This window comes from Strongylocentrotus purpuratus, unplaced genomic scaffold, assembly GCF_000002235.5.
Source record: "Strongylocentrotus purpuratus isolate Spur 01 unplaced genomic scaffold, Spur_5.0 spur5_scaffold_15, whole genome shotgun sequence".
NCBI lineage: Eukaryota > Metazoa > Echinodermata > Echinoidea > Camarodonta > Strongylocentrotidae > Strongylocentrotus > Strongylocentrotus purpuratus.
The window spans coordinates 4772977-4787448 of NW_022145600.1; the positions used below are offsets into that span (position 1 = coordinate 4772977).

Sequence of the window (14472 nt, forward strand, 5' to 3'; positions counted from 1 at the left end):
TCTATAAAGCTTGTACCAGTAATAGTCCTAGAGCATCTTGGTAAGGCCGCTTTATTGCCAAATAGCGGGCTTTTTCATGAACAAGCTCTTGTTTGCTTAAGTATAACAATATTTTAACTACTGATGGGGCTACCCTGATGAAATAAAACGAAATAAATAAAAGCTTGAATTCCAAGTGCATTGGTGAGATATTTATTTACCTCTTCATTGTGAATTAGCTAAAGCTAGTTGTGATCAGGCTAATTTCCCTTTATTATTGAATTGCATTATGGAGTTGTGACCATTAATTTACATCAACACATCATTTTATTTGATGTTCAGTCTGATTTAAGCTCTAGTACGCTATCTGCTTGATACAGACATTATATGTACCAAAATATGTACTGAAATCTTAGGCGTGGTGTGTAGCGTAGGGGACAAAATTACTTGGAATTGCCCTCGTATTTGCACTCCATAAATTCTATTCTATGAATGAAAATTTCCCTCTTCTGGCGACCTATTACTTTATCTTGTAATTTTGGGGAAGCCATGCCAATTTGAAATTTATAAGTCACATCGACCTCGACCTTAGCCAAGCAAACTTTGGGAAATACCCTTTAAAAGGAAAAACATAAATGAAAATAACCTTCCATCTATTGTGATTGAGTTTGCAAATGTCCATCTAACATTCAAAAAAATTAACAAAATTTGAGAGAAATGGTAGTTTAACTGTAATATATCCTTCATATTTTTATATATTTGTACATATGGTGTATATAATTCAGAATATTGTCTGTATTTCATTTGTATCATACATTTTGTAATGTGTTGTTTACCAGCCTTTGAATGTGAACCAGAACTGCAACTTGAAAGAGTGCAAAAACCTTTTTGCAATCATAAATTAAATCTGTTCTTCAAAATTGTCACCGATGATGCTTCTGGAATCCATACAAAAGTTGAAATATACAATGTATCTCATGCAGAAAACAAAAACAGGAAATTGATTTAAGTATGAACGAATGAAATTATATAAATGTAATCTCAAATGATATAAATCGTAGAAATCATTTTTTTAAACAGATTTTTTTTTTTTTAAGCGTATTTTCATTTTTAGCTCATCTAGCTTACATATCTACATGAATTTGAAGCCAATGAATTTCACAAGCCTTCTTTTCTGTTTTTATTTGCTTGCCAACGTACAGGGGTTTTTTCACTGAATTTTTGAATTTGTCTCTCTGCAGTTAGTATTTGAATAATGTATGCTTAATCTCATGTAGTGCTGTTTCATGATACATGCTGTAACGTTTGTACAAGAAGTTATTTTTCTTTATTCATGGTGGATACAATTTATTATTAGTTTAATATAATATCTTTTATACTGTGAGCCCAAAGAAAAAATCCTTTAGACCCCACCCTCAGAAATGTCTGAATCACTTTGTAATGTGGCATACTCCATGAATATTATATTTAGGTCTTTTCTTTTATACTTGATTGTACAGATGTCAGGGGAGGGGAAGGTGTTGGGTACAACATCACATGACCTACATTTTTTGTATGCCCGTGTTTGCCCTTGGGAATGAATTCATTGATTTTGAGTAGAGTTTAATCAACTAGCTACAAGAAAATCATGAAATTGGTGGTGACAAATGTATGCTACATATTTTACATTCTTGCAGTTTCTTTCTTAAATGTTTTTATGCTGATAAAAGGCTTATGAGAGAGAGATAATAAGAGGTTTATGTGTTAGTATTTATTAGTGTCAAAGCATGTACATGTATTTAACAACAAAAAAATATTTGAATTTTAGGAATTGCTTTGTATTGTAGAGATATTCAAGCTTTTTAAATATTCTTTTAAAAGGTAAAAATAATGTTTATAACTGATTACAAGAAATCTATTGTGAGGAATTGTAGCCCAATTTTATGTTATTCCTATGTGGGTTATTTTAGAAAATTTGAAAATGCTACATGTAGATGGCTATTGTATTTCCATGCCTTGTATGAAATAAAATGTAAATAGAATAGCAGTAACTGTATGGATTTGTGCTGTTCCTTATTTCTGTCTCTTCTTTGTGTGTGTGTGTGTGTGTGCAATACATAGTTGTCTTGTTTTGTTTTGAAACAATCAGTATTTGTATGCTTTGATATTTAACCCCCAAAAAATCTTTATATAACATTTGTTATAATTGGTATTAACTGCTGGTATGTTAGCAACTACTTCCCTTTAGAAATAACTAGCTTGAGTCTGCAAGTTAGTAAATGAACTTGGGATAAAATACTTGGCCAAAAGTATCATTTCACAGCTTTAATGCCCTTCTAGCTCCAAATGGATGAAATCATACAAGTCATGTAGCGGACACCTTTCTGGCTTTCAACAGTATCAGTATCAGTATTTTGTTATTGGCACTTTTTTGATGAATTCCCTGCCTACATACAGCATACAGTAAATCAAGCATACACATGTCATCAAGATTAACTGATAGTACATGCATGGAAATCTATGACCACATTTATGAATTAAACACAGGCCCAAGAATTGATTTTTTTTCTTCGATTTAGATGATTTTTTTCACAACTTCCTTCACTGCAAGTACTGTCTTTCACAGCTGATGGCATTGTTACATGGGGTCAGTCTTCCAGACATTGTTTGTTGCTATGTTAGGCCAGCACATCACAAGCTTTTGGGTCATTTATACATGGAACTCCTAGGGGTGCTGAAGAATCTCTCTGCCCTCATCGCTCTTTCATTTTCCTCTACTCTCTCTCTGTTCCTCCCCCTGTCTATCTCCCTCCCGCTCTCCTCACAAAGTAATGTTATAATATCATCATCATCATCACCATCATTATCGCCACCATCACCATCATTATCACCACCACCATCATCATTACCATCATCATCATCATCTTTATCATCATCATCATCACCACCATCATCATCATCATCATCATCATCATCATCATCATCATCATCATCGCCACCATCACCATCATTATCACCACCACCATCATCGTTACCATCATCATCATCATCTTCATCATCATCACCACCATCATCATCATCACCATCATCATCATCATCATCATCATCATCATCATCATCATCATCATCATCATCAACATCACCACCACCACCACCACCACCACCACCACCACCACCACCACCACCACCATCACCATCATCATCATCATCATCATCATGGACATACAATGAACAAAAAAAGGCAGAAACAATGGAATGGTGTTTTACAAGTGTCTGTGTTCAAAAGTGAGATCTTCCTGAACATTCATACATCCACATTTTTGAGAGATACTAAAAGAAGAACCCTATCAACTAAAAATCTACTTTTATAGCAATAATTCTTTGCATTGTTTAGACCTAACAGTCGGCATCTACGATTAAAAATGGTTAGTAGAAAAAAAATATGCTTCCGTTCGAGATGCATCAGATTGAAAAAGAGATGAAAAAAGAGTTGAAAATAGTCGTTTTCAAAAGCATGATTAGATGGCACATATTTGGCAAGGAAGTTTCCTAGAATTGAATTTCAGAATAATATATTCTACTGAATAAATTGAATACTCCTTGTATGCTAGACAGATTCTTACATCATGATTTCATTATTAGAAAAGTATCTCATATTCAAGTCAAATTAGCGCATCAAGTATTTAAAAATGATGTTTTCTGAAACGGTCCTTACTAATATTTCATACAAGAAATTGATGCTGAAATTCATCTATTGAAACAAATTGCACCTCTCTCTCTCTCTCTTAAATAAAGTTGTACTTTACAAGAAAATGGATATCAAATATTAATTTAAATTCATAGTACCATTCAATTTCAATTTCTAGGATTTGTATTTTACATGACTATGACCTTTTCTCTAATTGAACACAATTATAAACCCTAATTTTTTTAATCATATCACAGATGGGATTGGGGCTGCTCAAGTATTAAGCTTACATTATATTAAATACAAATTTTGTGAGAAAGGCAATGCACAAACATTTTTTAAATACATATAGTGCAAACAATATACGAACCAACAACTGGAAATTTAATGCACACCACTATATATCAGAGTGTCAATACTTGTTGATACATCGCTGCATGAATTTCAATTAATTGGGAAATACATGTTACCTCTCCCCACACAAATTCTTTATAAAAAAAAAATCACATGTATAATGCTTGAAATAGTGTAATCATGCTCTTCAGGAAACTATTGGATAAGAAGGATCAAAGTTTACTTCTTATGTGACAAAAACAATGATTGGAGCAAATTAATACCGGTAATGGTGAATATTCATTGACAGGAGGGTAGACTGAGTTAGCACAAATTAATTGGTTATCTACAAAAGTGCCCAAAATAATCATCCTCTGGGACTTTCCCATTTCTAAATTTTGTGAGTAAGATTTTTTTTTTTAATTAAAAAAAAAAAATCATTTTAAATAAGATGTTTAGACACCTCATCTTGCTGCCTGAATATGATGTGATGATTGCCAGAACTTTCAAAAACTGATGGAGGCTGCAGTCTCACTCGTAAGCCTATCGTATAGAGATTTGTAATCCTGTCACAATACTATTTCAGATCCAGTCATAGTTGGGTCATAAGATGTGTTATGGCCTTGACAAGACTCACTCAGTAAGGGAAGGGAAGGAAGGATGGGATGAGCATTCAGCCTTTTCATTCCAAAGTTTGACAAAGTTTGAGGTCAACATAATTGTTTCATAATTTCATTGATAAGTTTATATGATATCCAATCATGTGACTACAGAGGTCAATTTATCATAAGGAAATGTGACATTAAATGTTGACCTATTGAACACTTTTAAGGTCACAATTACACTATTTCATAATTAAGTCAAGTGATATTCAAAAGAATCAGATATATACTGTGAACCAGAGAGCTTAAATTCAAGGAGAGGACTTTCACCTTCACTAAGCACACAACAAATGAGTAGTAAACGTTGATGCATTGACCCTTACATGTAGTTTAAATGTCAAATTCATCAAAAGTGTAAGACTTTAAGGGTTTTCCTAGACTTTTGAGCATTCAACACATTTTTCCAGCTTCAGGTTTCATGGAAGTCAAATTATCATAAATTCAAAGACATAATTAGACAATTTTTATAATTCTTAAAATCCTTATTTTCAAGTGTTCATTTAAAAAAGCAGAAGGCCTTTTTTCAGGTGAAAAGCATGATTACTGTACTCTCAGCTACTAAGGGTGGTGTTTCTTAAACATGAAGATTTTAAAAATTATAGCCGAACTTACTCTGCAATAAAATCACACATGAAAAAAATGGAGTAAAATATGACATGTTAAAAACAAGAGCGGTTAATTTTGATGAGCCTTCTTCATACCATCCAACCCAGTGTGCATGTACTACAGAAGTATCATGGAATGAATTCTCCTTATAATATAAGCTCTCTGGTGTGGTCACCATCAGCTTATAAAAAGAATCGACAAATATCCAAAGTGTTTAATAATCAATGTGCATTAATTAAACTGAACATTATACAAAAATATCAATGATGATAAAAAATGCTTATCTCTCTCTACTTCATCATCAAAGAACATTACACTTATATGGAGAGGGGACATGATTTTGAAGGCAATAAAGTAAAGTTTTATTTCTATTATTTGCATATTTTGCAAATTCTGTTCATGATACCGATCTCAAACGTGTACGCATTAAAGTTTACTGATAGTCAGAGCAATATTTTGAAATTCAATCCTATACTTACGAGGCAAATGTATGAAAAATGTGTTGTTGCATGGTTTCTTCCAACTGATGTTACATGTAATTTGTATATTATGCAAATCCTATTCATTATTTTGATCTGAATATGTGGCCATAATATGCACAGGCATCAAAAACATCAATATCAGCACTTAAATTGTTTAAATGTGATACTCTTGATGCAAATGCATAGGAGACAGGAACAGCACACACTAGTTTGCACGTTGAAGGGTAAAAAATCCATAACTTTCATTTCAAATTAACTTTTTTAAATATTGTATATAGGGCCCTACTATTAAAATAAACCGCAGTGGAATAATTTCTGCAGCAATTAATTATGGTTTAAATAATTATTTTGACTGGGTTAAAAATGGAAAATAAAAGATATCTCATATCTCATACCTGTATCTTAAATAAGGCATCCTTCATGTTCTGTTATTCTACAAACATTAATTTGAATTGTGGTACATCATTTGTCTTAATAGTGGCAGAAGTAATATTTGTGCAATGTAATACGATAGACTAAAACAAACAAATTACACACCATCGTTATAAGTACACAGGTGCAACCTCTCTCCATAACCAACCCTTGTTATATTTTTCTGTTGGGGGTGGGGGCAATTTACCTCGCTGTCTTACTCATTAATTTCCTTTTGTCAAAAATGTAAGGAGTACTTGCCATATTTTCTTTTTCATTAAATTATGTGCAACAAGTAACGAGTGCAACATGTAAATTTGCATTTTTTTTTCTTTATCAAACCTTTCTCAAAGTTAATTTCTGGGGCTTTCCCATTTATCTACAGCGTCAATTTTTCTTGATTAAAGCATTCGTGACATTGAATTACAAATCATAATGTGAAGATGCTTGTAACACATTGATGTGCAGGCACTGTGCAATTATCTACATTGCAAAATACTTGTGAAATATTGAAATATCCACCTTTTTTATGTTTACAATCAGGTACCCAGAAAACAAGCAAAAAATGCAGCTTGCTCTGTTTGGAGGAGATAGCCATACTAGAATACAAGTCAGTCTGATGATTGTAAACTTAGTGAAATGACCATTAATTTGTATGAAACTAACTAGTTGGCTTCATCTTAAGAATGCCATTAAATATCACTTGTAGCCAATTTGCATATTCACGTTCTGTGTGAAAACTCTGCAGCTTTACAAATCATTGGTAAATGTACAAAAAATTTGATGTAATTAATTTACTCCATTGCAGGTGCACTGATTATAAGTCATTTACACTACATTTATCCAAACACCAAATATCAAAATTAGACATTACAAATGAGAGATCAACATCACAAATATTTTTACCCGAAACATACCACTAAAAGTACATCATTTCAAACCGTCTCTATTTCACCATTCCTCTCGCTGAGAAAAACAAATTGTGAACAATATAAAACAACGATTTTCTCTGGTTGAAAAAACAGGAATGCTTCATTCATTTGCATTATAACTGAGAAAAATATCACACGTTTACATATATCATCCGATAAAAACACAAGTTTTCAAGTCATGTGAATCGACACCCGTCGATCCTTCAAGATAGTGATTTCATTCTCTAATCAATATTTCTATACAATAATGAGGCACATTCTATTCATGGTACATTTCATCAGTCACATTCCTGCTGTCCACTTCACAATAGCATTGTCATAGGTTCATTCACACACAGACCAAGCAGCGCGATTTGAAAAACGATTTTTGAAACGCAAATACATTTTCAAATACTCAACCAAAACAGCATCATAAGCGCTTTTATTTGGTGAATACCAACAGTTAATTTGTGTGAGTTGAGATATTAAAGATACCGGTAGTTGATTTTATACATCCTATATGTGAACTTTTAAAAAAGATTTTAAAAAGAGATTTGAATCGCAGTTGAAATCCCACTCTTTTCTTGTGTGTGAATGACCCTATTGCCCATTGAAAGTCAGAAAGGCAATAACTATTGTCTTTTTAAATAGAGTTAAATCAATTCCCTTATGACTTTCAATAAACTATGTCTACTTCCTTTAATAGAGTAGACTATGAGTACATCTGCTGTTAAGTCTAAGAAAATAAACACGTATTTCATCTCAAGAATCTCTAGAGATAAACTCTCCATGATCCATTTTAAAATCATTAGTGGCAAACTTGCTCTACTGAAGAATCCCTAAAAAGTGTGCAGAGAGGAAAAAAGAAAAAAAACAGGAGACAAAAACAACATAACAAATTCTGGGTGAACATCAGGAGAGCTTCTAATTAGAACTCCATTAGTTTCAAGTTACAAAGCTTCATAAAAAATGCATTAATTCTATTTGAACTTTGATGCAATCTCAACAAACTGATCTCGTTTCATAATCAAACACAGGATTGAGATATCATAAAAAGTAGCAAATATGAGTATAAATAGTCCATGTGAATAAGTAGCAATACAATTGCAATTGTGAGCACACGGATTGCACTAGTTCGAAATACCATTGCACGTGATAAACAATAGTCAAAAACACTTTAAAGAGTTTCACAACAACAAGGAAATAGTGACCTACAATACAATAATACTTTTGTCTACTAATAATGACAATTCTAATACAAACACATCTGCAAAATAGCTCAAGATATCATGATCTCCACTTCCTTGTGTTATTTTGTGAAAAACAATTGTACAGGGGGGGGGGGGGAAGAAACCTAAAGCTATTTTTGTATAAAAAATATAATTGCCATCTTTAGAAGCCCAATTTTCATTCAAAAGTCACGTCCTCACTACGTGAAGATGTACAAGTTTGAAGTGTCAGGCTATAGATGAAGCCAAATAAGTTTGAGGTAAAGCTCTCTTAAGTGTCGTCTGAGCTAGTTCATCAGCAATGAACCCATACAAAGAGTTTGTGCAGAAGAAAAATTAACACCAGCTCAAAGTAACTTATCGGAGCATTAGACGGGTGCTGGGTTGTTGGGGAGGGGGGGAGGGGGGAGGGGAGGGATCAGCGAGGGCTGGGTGAAGAAACATGATGGTAATTGGTTTGTTTCTTGGGATATAAATGGAACTTCACGGCTGACACAGCAACTAAATCACATTGAACAAAGGACAACTTATACCTCATACTTCCTTTGCTTAATTAGACTTTAGTCCGAGCTGAAACTAAGAGTCAGCTTAAATATCAGCAGAGTACAGGCCTCTGGGAACCAACTCTATGATGCATGTATCTGTTCTTGTTTCAGGAATGAAAAACAAAAGAACTCTTTATAAGTCTGAAAATACATACTGCAGGACGTTAAAAATGTTGTTGAACAGGATGATGCAAAGTCTTGATCCCGAATTAGGGTACAACTCCGATAAAACCATCCAATGTGGGTGTGTGGAGGCACTTCAAATGCTTGAACACCTCCTTAACTGCCCCCCCCCCCCCCCGACCAAGGCACTGCAAATCAAAAGATTGCCATGACTTCAACCAACTCAAAGAGCCTGTGAATGCAGTGGCTGAAAAAAGTGCAGTTACCTCATGGGTGGGTTTTGCCATCCATGCGTGGAAAAAGTGAAAGTTACACGCGGATATACCCCTGTGAACAAATACAATGTATGTAAATATAAATGATATTATTATTTTAACAAGTATTTCAACTTCACACATTGAAGTGAATAAGATTTGCATTTCCATGAAACATGATCGAATACTTAGGAACAGTTCTAAACCAATATTGAACATAAAAGATGCAGACTATAGAGTGTATCATAAAAAGGGCAAATAAATATGACTGGTTATGGTAACGATACTATTAGATTAAATACAAATTGCACATGGCACTGAGTATGATAACACAATATCATGGGGCAGAAAGACAAGACTTATGAGCTGTTATAACACAATGAAACATAATTGCACAAAGTACTTTTAACCCGTGATGCGCCGAGTGCAAATCAACTCTAAATAATGCACACTTAAGTGCCATAATAATCAACTCCTTTGATTATGGGCATCAACAGAAAAACAACACAAAAATAACTGAAATATTATTTTCATTAATGAGAACAAATTCCAAACAAAATTGACAAGTATATGAAGCATTAATAAATAAAATATATAAATAAGGGCAAGCTTACTATAGAGTAATTTCAATCGCGAATCAAGGGCAAGTTACATAATATTTCGTCCAAGTATGCATTACATAAATAAGGGTATATTGCACAATGTTCCCAAAAGTACTTTAAATGCTTACAAGGCTTCACTTTATAATAAGATTTGGGATTGGAGGGTACTCCAGTGGACTTAACGAAGTAGACTTAAATCACTGAAGAGGCTCATGCGTATCTCAATAGTCTGAGATATGTGTACTGCATGTGCTTAGAGTGATTTGGTATCTCCTTCAAATTCAACGAGGATATGCTGGGGAGGCTTTGAGAATATCGCAAATATTGAACTGGAAAAACTTGAAGTACTTACTGCTTACTTCCTTATAACTAAATGTCATATGGAAATATGATTAAATACAAATATGCAAACTACACCTCTGTAAAACAAATAGAACGATTGCTTTTTTGTCGAGTTGAATGTTTAATATGAGAGTAGTTTACCTGACTTGCACCATTTTAGATTTAACAGCATTTGTTTGAAAATTGAAAGTATAACCTTAATAATTTTGTGTCTTCACAAAAGAGCACAACAATGTGAGAATCAAAGCATATGAACAAGTAAAAGTGATAGGTGCACATACTACACAAACTACACAACTGATTTCCATACAGTAGTAGAGTGTTCTCCAATACCGAACAACAGTGGTCACAACTAAATAACATAATTCATCGAATGATACAAAGAAGTGCATCATATACACACACAAATTGCACAAGTACATGATCTATTTCAACACCAAAAATATATACTCATCTCACATTTTCCGAAGAAAGAGAAATAATATTGATATACCTGGACTGCACACTTGCCTGTATCTAAATAAATAAAGATAGGATTTGCACTTTCCATGAAAGATAACCCATACTGTCTGAAACACACGAAAGTCATAAATAAATAAATACCAATATATTTAATTTTCGACCACCAACATGGTACATCCAAAGCATGGATGAGCGTTATCCATTTGTATAGAAAACTAGACTACAATCTGTACTAGTTAGTTAGCAGAAAGGTGTATGATGATATATTTGATGGACAAGATTGATGATTCATCAACTTGCCTCTAGGCTTTCAAGGCTTTTTTGGGTTGAGGGCTGTCCTCTCCGTCCTCTGGGGTAGCTCTGCGCTTGGAGCGTTGGTCATCCAATTGGTCAGCTTCTTGGCTGGAGCTGGACTCTCCGGTCATGGAGGAGTGGACACCGTGGTCAGACACACCAGGACCGAAGGGAGGGTTGTAGAGGGAGCTGTAGAGATGGGCTTCCACAAGGCGGTTGATGGCGTCACTAACGCTGGGCTTTTTGCTGCTGTTGCTGCTTCCACCCTGCTTAGGGTCCTCCATGCGGTAGAACATCCCTGTGGGGTCGATTCCCAGGGCAGCGGGTGGAGGAGTGTAGATGTTGAAGAAAGGCGAGGAGAAAACAGGCTTGTGTAACCACTGGGCCCACTGCTCCGTGAGCGCTAGCTGAGTGTGTGCAGCGAGTGTCGTCTGGGCTTCCTCAAGGCGGTAGCGATCGGCTTCAGACAGGGAAAGGGCTCCTGCAGGGATGCCATGGCTCGCCAGAAGGGCCGGCTGGGATTCCAGTTGCTGCCTGAGGTAGGAGTAGCTATTCTGCAGGGCTTGCTTCTCACTCATGGCTCTCAGCTTCTCTGCAAAGCTCTCATAGGGTCGGGCAGAGGCGAGTGCTGAAGGCATGCTGTGGCCATCATGCAGATGAATACCCGGTGGTACTCCTAGAATGGGTGTTTGACTGCTCTCTCCCTTCTCTGCCGACTGCTTCTGGTGCTGCAGCAGCTGCTGTTGATGCGCCTGCTGCCCTTTCTTTGCCATCCTCTTCAGATGCCTCTCCTTGACCTTGTACTCCAGCGTTGAATGAGGAACGCCAAAGACATTCCCAGCTCTGGTGACGCTCATCTCACCGCGCTGGACAGCATTTACCGCTTGGACGAGACTGTCACGGTCATAGCATCTATAGCGCCCTCGCTTGGGTCGCTTACTTGATGCAGGCACCATGGAATCATAGGAGGCACAGTGGCTGGCTTGGTTGTTGTTATTGTTACTGGAGGGCGAGTAGGACTTTGTGGGACTGCTGTGGCTAGAGCTGCTGCTGTCACAGTACTGCATCATCTTGTCCATGTCTTGGGCTCCACCAATATCACACACTACGGGTTTAAAGCAAGGCACCTTCACGTCTTGGTCCTGCTCGGGTGAAGAAGGCTGGCGAATGACCGATGATAGACCTATATGCTGCCGGACATCCTTCTTCCCGCTCAACAAATGCACCTTCTCCGTCTCTAGAAGATGTCCTATAAGGTGCTGGAACACCTGGTTGGGTAGCTTGTCTTGCCCGAGGTCTCTGACGTAGCTTTCTCTCCGTTGCATATCCTCTTCGGTTCCCAAAGACCCAACCTTCGTGCAGGTCATCACAAGCTCCCTCACGAGGGCCTGGTCAAGCCCGTGGTCAAACCCTGCTAACTTGGGCAGCTTGCCGCTTCCCCCGGCCGACCTGCCCTGCAGGAAATTCCTGAGCTTGCCGACGACTTCGTCCGTGGAGCAGTCCTCGTAGTTGATCCCCTGCTGCTGGTACTGCTGGAACAAGGCTGTAAAAGGAAATGCTAGGTTGGGTTCAGGAATCAGGTTCCTCTCCACCTTCACACGTTTGTTGACTGGATCAGTGATGTAGGGCAGCCGCTTCGGGATCTTCATCTCCACTTCCTCGACAGCCGTGGGGCGGGCCACCTCCTCCGTCTCCTCGTTTGCCTTGTTGGCCTTGCTGCGATTCAGATGGTTTCGGATGGTGGACCTTGGGATACCGTAGAGAACGGATGCACGACGGGTGCCGATCTTACCAAGCTTGACCTCTTTCAGAGCGAGCTTGAGGTCTTCCTGCGTGTAAGTACTTGAACCGTTGATGCGACAGGAACGGGTACTCTTTGTTTTGGATCTGCAATGACACAAAGGAACAGAAGAAAATTAGTCATATCATTTAAATTCCAACTTTCAAAAGATCAAACAAGCTAATATGGGATTGACATGGTTGAAATATGACTGAAGGCTCTTCGTTAACTGCATCTTTAAAGATAAGTTACACACAAATTATATGTTTCTTCCGATGTTTGCCTATATCAATAGGCTTATTTACAAACAAGAAATTTAACACTTAAAGCTAAACAGCCTTAAGATTGCACAATGTAACATTCATCCTGCTGTGGACCAGTGGATCTGAGAAGATACTTCTTCAATTATTTTTTCTTTCTTTCATTAGATGAAAATATAATGAAAGAAAAACTAAATTAAGCTTGGTTATATAAAATTGTAAATTTAAGAATGGGAAATTACAGGTACTTCTATTTTCTAAAGAAGTAAACGGCAAAGATAGTTTTGAAATGAATGAAACGCCAATTACACCAAACGACAACAACTTTCCATTAAGGTAGTGTCCTTTTTGCACTCAGCAAACAAAATAACAACATTCTAAGCGATGTGAGTGTTTTATTTGGGGGGGGGGGGGGGGGGGACTTACCAAAACTCTATGTACACTATATTGGCCTACATGTATATGGGCATTAAATTCTTATTCATCTTCTTACCGGTACTTCAAAAACCTGCAACCTGTAAAGGACTTGTTCTGTCTCCAATAATGGCAAATGATATCCATGTAACTACATGTTTCATTTTGGAGGATACATTGTACCTTACAAAATAAATAAATACAGAGTAACGTGTGTACTACACAGATTTTCAACCATTTGTTTGTTTTTTGTTTTTTTAGGGAGGGGGTCCATTTTTAAATCACAAATCATTCATCTGTTCATCTTTCCTATACTCTTTTTTTATCTAGATTATTGTATGATATTACATTAATGATCTTGGAAACCATGTGGCGAACAAAAGCCAAAATGATACCGTACACAAGTATATATTACAAAGTAAAGCATGTACTGTAGCAGCAGTAATTTGCCCATCGGCACCGCAAAACACTCATAGGAGTAATACTAATCATAGCAAATAACCCTCTAAATTTGAAAATGACCCCCATTTAAAAAAAATAAAAAAAATAAAAAAAAATCCACTTTCATTCCCTCTCTTGTCTTGATATTGATTGTTCCATACTTAATCTAAAATTGTGACAAAGTTAGCTTTGATACTTCAAGATGGTATGTACCTGATTAAATCAGTTGAAAATTTTAGCAAACTGTTCACATAAATGAATTCACATCATATGGCCTGTCCAAAGCAAAAAAAAATACTTAAATCAGCATTAAAGGTTCAGGTAACAACTAAATTATTCCTAGTTTCATACCCTTACCAAGCTTTTTAATTTTTCAAGTTTGTGAAAAATGTTTTTGTACACTTCTTGAGAAGTGTATGATAACAGCTTACATTTAAAAGGTACCCTTTCATTCTTGAGTTACAAAAAAACACTAGTATGTATTGCTATGTAGGACAAACATTATGGCTTGCCCTACCTAACAACACATAATATATGAAGTTTGCATTCTGAATTATTATAACCAATTCTTAACAGGTGAATGAAATAATATGTAACAAGGTACTTCACAAAGACGTAAGCTTTAAATTTAGTTACATTACGAAAATGGCCTATAACACACAAAATAGTGGTCCA

The 14472-nt window shown here is 36.1% G+C and overlaps 1 protein-coding gene across 1 annotated transcript in view; it reads right to left on the reverse strand.

Moving 5' to 3' along the window:
• Positions 1-3214: 3214 nt before the first annotated feature.
• LOC100893839 overlaps positions 3215-14472 on the reverse strand; it is a 49937-nt gene continuing 38679 nt past the window's right edge. The window contains exon 6 of the mRNA XM_030985418.1: positions 3215-12789. Coding sequence (XP_030841278.1) covers positions 10911-12789 — 1879 coding nt within the window. The 3' untranslated portion in view covers positions 3215-10910. The remainder of the gene's footprint in view (positions 12790-14472) is intronic.